Below are 6,768 nucleotides of genomic sequence, written 5' to 3'. Positions count from 1 at the left end.
GTTGGGGAAAGCGGGCGGAGGGTTCTGCGAGCCGGGAGACGGCAGCGGGGCTGGGGGAGGGGTCTGCGGCGGGCGGGGGGTGATGTGTGTGAAAGACACAAGAAGCACAGAAAAGCCTCCGAAAGCGCCCCGCTCCCCGACATCCTTTTTATGTATTCGGACAGAACTATATCTTATCGGCCGGGATCAGTGGAGGGGGGAGCGCTAAGTAGTTTAAAACGACCCTCGCACAATGGGCGTGCGATACGAAACATAGCAGGTTAGGGCAGCGCTTTCAGCCTCCATTGTCCCCCACTCGGCCCCCGGCCCTGCCTCTCGGCTCCTTCGCCACGGGAGCCTTTTATGTGATAATGAAACACATTTCAGGCCGGGCTCACGACGTGTGTGTCCTTGCCAGGGGGGAGAGACGGGCCTGATTGCTGGCCGCGGCCTCCGGTTCCCCGCCACCCCGCCCCAATTTCTCTTCCTTGTGTTCCAGGGACAATGTGGCATCTTAAAAAGGGATTTGGAGACGGTTGGTGGGGAGGGGGGCCGGGGGAGGGCAAACACTCTCAAACTATGGGAAGGCCAGGGCTTGAGGGGGCAGACACCTCGAAAGGTGGCAGAGGGTGAAGCCCGAAGGGATCCCCAGGGTTGGGATGAACCTGGGACACTCAACAAGCCCAAAAACCTAGTCCCTGCAAACAGGGTCCTGAGCCGTGCAACTTTGAGACAAAAAGTCCTGGCTTCAGAAGCCTGCGGAGAGTCATTGCCCACTGTAATTTCGCTGTGCATCCTACATCCCTAAGTCTCCGGAGACATTGGCTCCTGCCCTCGCCCCTCCAGCCTGTAGGCCCACACAAGCCCCAGGCAGAGCCAAAGCCGGGACCTTTTGTGCGCCCAGGCTGCGCTTCCCCTCTGGGGTCTCCAGTTGGGCCGCTGCCTACTTAGGGCAGCTATGCCATCTGTGGGAAGACACAGCAAGATATGTAAGAATTTATTCTGAGTCTTCATACTTTTGTATTTTTCTTTTGAGGCTCCCAGGACACCTCCTTATACCCTTGGCCCTGCAATCCTGGCTTCCTAACCTGGGCTCACTGAGTGTGTCCGAGACATCGGTGTTTGTGGTGAGGACGGAGTAAGCACATCCACAGACCTTGGGTTCTCACCACTGGCCAGGGTCACTTGACAAGCAGTGCAAGACACCCTCTTATCCTCACCTCATTCCCAAATATACCTTATTTTAGAAAGGAGATTTGGACCATCACCCTGAGTGATCCCTTTAAACACTAGTTCCAGGAGAAAGTCTTGCTTCTCCAGATCTGGTGCTGGAGGGGAAGGAGGTGGTCCCAGAAGCCTCCGTGCTCTCTGGCTACAGCTAGGACGGCCGAGGGGAGTGTAGGCAGAGGCCTGAGGCTAATGGATCCAGGCAGAGTTCCCAGGTCCGCAGGAGGGTAACGGGGTGCGGGAGAGGCAGAGATGAAAATCCTGCATCAGGAATTTGCAAATCCAATCTGAGCTCACCGACTTGAAGGGAAGCCTAAGATTGGAAATACAGTAAAATCCAGACTTCACCTCAGAGCAGTTTCCCCCCCCACCCACCCCCTACCCCCTCACCCCCTACCCCAGGAGCCCAAGAGAGATCAACCACAGTGCACCTTCAGGTGGCCCAGATGGGAAATTGAGATACATAGTTATCTCCTGACTTTGAAGATAAACCTCTGTCAAACCCAGGAAATGGTCCACCTCCGATCTGTGTTTCATTGTGTGTAAAGATAAACTCAAAACTCCAAAAGTAATCATAAACAATATTGAATTCTATTTAATGATGAGCTTGCTGAACTGTTTAGGGGGAAGTATACTGATGTCTGAAATTTACTTTGAAATGTATTCAGGTCTATGGCCATACCACCCTGAATGTACCTGATTGCATCTGAAATGCATTTAGAAAAAATAACCTGAATTGACCAATGGAAGTATAGTGAAACAATAACTGTAGGATCTGGGCAATGGGTACATTGTGTTCTGTAAAACCTGTTCAACTTCAGTATGTCTGAAAGTTTTAATAATAAAATGTTGTCAAAACAACTGTCATGCCCCCCTTCACCAAAAGAAAATGAAATCTGCAACCAGCCAGGATCCCCCCCACACACACATTAAATAATATCTAGACTTGTTTATTTTTTAAGTCAGGCAAAGGGAAAAAAAAATCTTGAAGATTCAAGGTGTAAAACTGGCAATAACACTTTAATATAGATTTGTGGAACTCTGGCGCTTCCAGCCAGAACACACATTTATAAGCCATAAATAAAACACGCAGAAACCATAAATTAATCAGACCCGAGACCTGGATTTCACCGTGTCAAGAATGGGAATGCATTTTTTTTTTCTTTTTCTTGGTCATTTACAACAGACCCTTACATCTTTTTTTTTTCTTTTTAAACAATAGTACAACTCTGTTTCTCTGTTAAAACTACATGGTTTTACACTGAGTCACTCACAAAAGTTTGTGGGTTTTTTTTGTTTTCTGTTTTGTTGTTGTTGTTGTTGTTGTTTTAATAAAGTAAGACTTCCCTGCAACAGCAGCAATGGAGGAGAAGATGACAATGAAAAATCAGAACTCGCAAATGCTTAAAAGAAGCAGGCGTCTACACAGCAGTGGAGATCGGAGGCTTTTTGCTCTTTTCTTCCTCTTTTTTGTTTTTTGTTTTGACTGTTTGTCTTCTTGCCTTCCCTCCTTATATAGAATAATATCAGTGTGGCCCATCTATTTGGGAGGGAGAGCTGCAGAGGGTGAGGGGAGACTGCTGTCCTGGGGGTGGGGATGTGATGGTTTTCTTCTTCCTTGGATCTCTCCAACAACACCCCTTCTTCAAACTCTCCGCCCCATTTCCTCTCTCTTGTCCCTGTCCCAGGCTAGCCCGCTGTCGGGGTCTTCTTAAGAGGAGTTCATTATGGGCCGGGAGTACACTCCCTGGTAGTAGGAGGTGTCTGCGGCCAGGGGCGATGCGTCCAGGCCGGCTTTGTTCGTGACCGGGCCCATGGCCAGGCTCCCCGGCATCGGGGAACCGTAGCCAGGGTAGTGCATCACCTGTTCATAGGCCTTGAGGTCCATTTTGTGGGGTTGATGGTGGTGGTGGCTGTGGTGGTGCTGCTGCTCCGAGGACATGAGGTTGTTGATGGAGAAGGGGTGGTTGAAGGCGTAGTGGTGCTCGGGCTTAAGGTGGGCCTCCGGCGGCAGGCCGGGGTGGTGCGGAGGGCCCAGCAGGTGGGCGGCCGCCTGCTGCTGCTGCTGCTGCTGCTGCTGCTGCCCCGGCGAGGGCGCCGGCTCCGGGGGGCTCAGGGCCGCGGCCGGCGTCCCCTTCAGCTCTCCCAGGGGCCCTCGCTTGTGCTCCTGGCACGGAGAGGCGCTCGAGTGGGGCGACTCGGTGCCCGCCGCAGTCTCAGAGGCCGGCCCGGCGGCCTCCCCGAGCTGACCCTGCGAGGCCTGGGCCGCCGCGGTCGCCTTCTTGCCCCCGCCCGCGGCCCCCGAGGCCTCCTTCAGGGCCAGCTGCTTCTCGCACTTGAAGCGCTTCTGGCGGCGCAAGTAGCAGCCGTTCTCGAACATGTTGCCCGAGTCGGGGTGCAGGGTCCAGAAGGAGCCCTTGCCGGGCTTGTCGGGCGAGCGCGGCACCTTGAGGAAGCAGTCGTTGAAGGACAGCGAGTGGCGGATGGAGTTCTGCCAGCGCTGCTGGTTCTGCCGGTAGAAGGGGAAGAGGTCCATGATCCACTGGTAGATCTCGCTCAGCGTCAGCATCTTGTTGGGGCTCTGCTGGATGGCCATGGTGATGAGCGAGATGTACGAGTAGGGCGGCTTGGCGTGCGTGTAGCTGCGCCGGTACGTCTTGGGGTCGCGCGCGCGGCTCAGGCCCGCCTGCCCGTACATGGGGCTCATGGAGTTCATGTTGGCGTAGGGGGCGAGGCCGCCCATGGCCCCGGCCGCCTGCCCCCCGAGCGGGCTCAGGCTGGGGCTCAGGTGCGGCCCCATGCCCGCCACGCCGGCCGCCCCGGCGGAGCCCCCCATGCTCGCCATGGCGCCCGCCCCGGGGGACATGCCGGCCAGGGACGGGCTCATGCCCGCGCCCACGTACGACGACATATTCATGGAGCCGGCGCTCATGTTGCCGGAGCCGCTGCCCATGGCGGCCGCGGACATGCTCATGTACGTGTTCATGCCGTTCATCCCCAGGCTGGCGTTCATGTTGCTCACGGAGGAGTAGCCCTGCGGACAGAGCCCGGGAGCGAGGCGCACAGGGTTAGCACCGCGGCGAGAGCGTGCGCGCCCTCCCACCCGCCAGGCCCGCCCGGGCGCCCTGCCTCCGGGGAGCCCTCTGGGGACCCTTCCCTCGCCCGGTCCGCGTCGGGGACGCCGTGGCCGCCGCGCTCGGAGAGCGCCGGGACCGCCCTGGAGGAGGCGGCAAGCAGGCTGCTGCCGTTTGCCTGCGGCCAGATCCCAGCCCTTGTGCGCCTCGCTTGGATTCTCAAGCCAGGGTTCCCCGGAGCCCCCCTAGGCCGGGCACCTCGAACGCATCCTCCCTCCGCGACTGTCCGGCCGGCACACCGGGTCCGCGCCGCGGCCTCGGACGCCACCTCCGACCCTGGTGAACAACCGGAGGGTCCCAGCCCAGGGCGCCCGGCGGCCCCAGGCGGAGGTCGTCCCGGCGTCCTCTCCGCTCACCCTCCCCCCCACCCCGCCCCGGGACCCCATCTCTGGCCCCGGGGGAGCCGAAACCCAGTGCCCGCGCAGGGTCTGGGGCCAGCTGGAGGCTCTGAGCGGAGCGGCAGGGAGGAGACCGAGGACTGGGCTACACGCGGCTGGGCTTTGCAGCCACAAACTTTCTTTCTCTTTGTTCCTAGTCTTTGACTCTGCTTCCACCTCGGCCCCCGACGCCTACCCACCTTCTCTCCAGCTCCCCACCCCCTCGCCGGCCGACCTCCCACCCCTCCCCAGCCGCGCGCTGCCAAACATAACTCTGTTAGGATAGTGCGTGGCTCGGCCACGAAGAGGATTTGGAGGCGCCGCAAGTCAATATTTGATCACAAAGTTAATATTATCTCAAGGCTAACAGTGTGTCGTATAAAAAAGAGACCCATTTGAGTCGAAGGAGGGTGGAAAAGGCGGCTGCCCAGAGCGGCTGGGGGTGGGGGGCGGGTGCCCGCAAGAGGAGCGGTCCTGAGGCTGGGAGACGGTGCGAACGCCGCCACCCTGCTTCCCCCTGGAAAAGGCGAGTGCCTACCTCCGGCTCGGCATAGTAGCTGCTCCAGTCGGACGGCTCGTGCCCTTCCATCTTCACCGCTCCCAGCATACTGGAAGCCGAGTGCATGGCAGTTTAAAATTTAACAGCCACAACAAACGACCAGCAATCACCCCCCCACCCCCACCCTCTTAAAAAAAAAAAAAAGTCAGCCAAGGCACCGTCCCCTCCCTCCCTCTCTCCTCGCACTCCCTGTCTCCGGCTCCACTCCCTCTCTCTCCCTCCGCCGGCCGGAGGCGGTAGTTGGAAGGGGCGGGAGGGGTCAGCTACGGGAGGAGGGGGCCCGGAGACCAGAGGAGGTCGGCCCCGAGTCCCGCGGCAGGGAGCGCCGCCGCCAGCCGCCCGCCGCCGCCGCCGCGCTCGCGGGCTGCCGGGCGGAGGCCGAGGTTGGCAGTGCCGAGCTGCCCCGAGGCGGCGGGAAGCGCGCGGCGCGGGGGCGGGTGGGGGGGAGAGGGAGGAGGTGGAGAGGAGGAGGAGGAGGAGGAGCAGGAGGAGGTGGAGGAGTGGAGGAGGTGGAGGAGGAGAGGAGGAGGAGGTGTGGACCGCGGAGCGGACAAGTGCCGCAGTGACGTGGGCGGCTGGTGATATAGCGCGGCGCGCCGGCGCCGGCCTCCAATCCCCAGACCCGGGGCAGCCCATTTGAATAATCAGCTCACACCTAGGTGAGAGGGAGCCTCGGCCGGCGCCCGGCACCTGCCCCTCCGCGCCCGGCGCCCGCCCCACTGCCGCCGCGCCCCGCACCGTACCGGGCCGGCGAGGGGGCGCGCGGGCGAGCGGGCGCGCGGGCTCCCTGCCCCAGCCCCCTTTACCCTTGCGCGCGCCGGGAGTGCCGGTGGCAGGAGGGACCTGGGTGCCTTCCTCCCCGCGAGCGGCCCGAGCTCTGACCCCCGCCCGGCCCCAGAGCGCCCGGTAGCCCCGTTGCAGAGCCTTAGAGATGCCCCATTGACTCATCCCGGGGTTCTTCATTCTCAGCGCTCATAACCTGTCAAAACGACAAGACGGTGACAGAGCCAATTTGCAAAGCACCGTCGTATTTAGAAAACCTGTATACACACCTGGAACTCGCCTGCCGCTGCTCCTGGGAGGCCCCTCCCTGTTACAGTTCAGACCCGGGGCGGCTCCGGCTGGCGTGCGGGGCTCTCGGGGTCCCGCAGCCGCGGGTCTCGCCTCCTCCGAGCCCGGCTCCCACGACCGACGGGGACGGGGGGGGGGGGCGTCGCAGAGCGCCGGGCGCACTCGGCCCCGCCAGCTGCAGTCGACGGTCGGGAGGCTGCTATTTGTCTCTGACATTCAGGACGCCGTGTTTCAAGGTTACTTTGCAGTCACAACCGAGGTGCCCACAGCATTTCGTAACTAAAACAAACAGGGCAAGAGGTGGGAGGTGAGGCAGGACAAGAGAGGGGGAAAAAAAGGAATCGATAATGGGACACATGGAATTTACTTCGGGAGAGTCTGCGTTCTCTGCTTTCTTGAGGGGCTCTTTTAGAAGAATCAG

At 60.0% G+C, this 6,768-nt stretch overlaps 1 protein-coding gene across 2 annotated transcripts; it reads right to left on the bottom strand.

Moving 5' to 3' along the window:
- Nucleotides 1–2,140: 2,140 nt before the first annotated feature.
- FOXA2 (forkhead box A2) lies at nucleotides 2,141–6,453 on the bottom strand. Of its 2 annotated transcripts, XM_072799813.1 has the most exons (3): nucleotides 6,329–6,453; nucleotides 5,256–5,325; nucleotides 2,141–4,240 (listed from the first exon to the last, which is right to left on the bottom strand). In XM_072799813.1, the coding sequence occupies exons 2-3, from the start codon at nucleotides 5,322–5,324 to the stop codon at nucleotides 2,918–2,920; spliced, it is 1,392 nt and encodes a 463-aa protein (XP_072655914.1). In that variant the 5' UTR covers nucleotide 5,325; nucleotides 6,329–6,453; the 3' UTR covers nucleotides 2,141–2,917. The 2 variants fall into 2 exon arrangements, with proteins under 2 accessions (XP_072655914.1, XP_072655913.1); XM_072799812.1 differs by lacking the exon at nucleotides 6,329–6,453 and having other exon boundaries at nucleotides 5,256–5,668.
- Between the last annotated feature and the right edge of the window lie 315 nt (nucleotides 6,454–6,768).

Source organism: Canis lupus, chromosome 26 (assembly GCF_048164855.1).
Source record: "Canis lupus baileyi chromosome 26, mCanLup2.hap1, whole genome shotgun sequence".
Taxonomy (NCBI): Eukaryota; Metazoa; Chordata; class Mammalia; order Carnivora; family Canidae; genus Canis; species Canis lupus.
The sequence above is the reverse complement of the archived record's forward strand: the minus strand, read 5'-3'. Positions and strand labels throughout refer to the sequence as shown.

What these genes read in the sequence shown, in the direction of transcription:
- FOXA2 (XM_072799812.1), bottom strand. Translation starts at nt 5,342, where the DNA reads ATGCACTCGGCTTCCAGTATGCTGGGAGCGGTGAAGATGGAAGGGCAC. An exon ending in GCTACTATGCCGAGCCGGAG is followed by an intron (nt 4,241 to 5,255) that starts GTAGGCACTCGC and finishes CTCTGTCCGCAG; the next exon opens with GGCTACTCCTCCGTGAGCAA.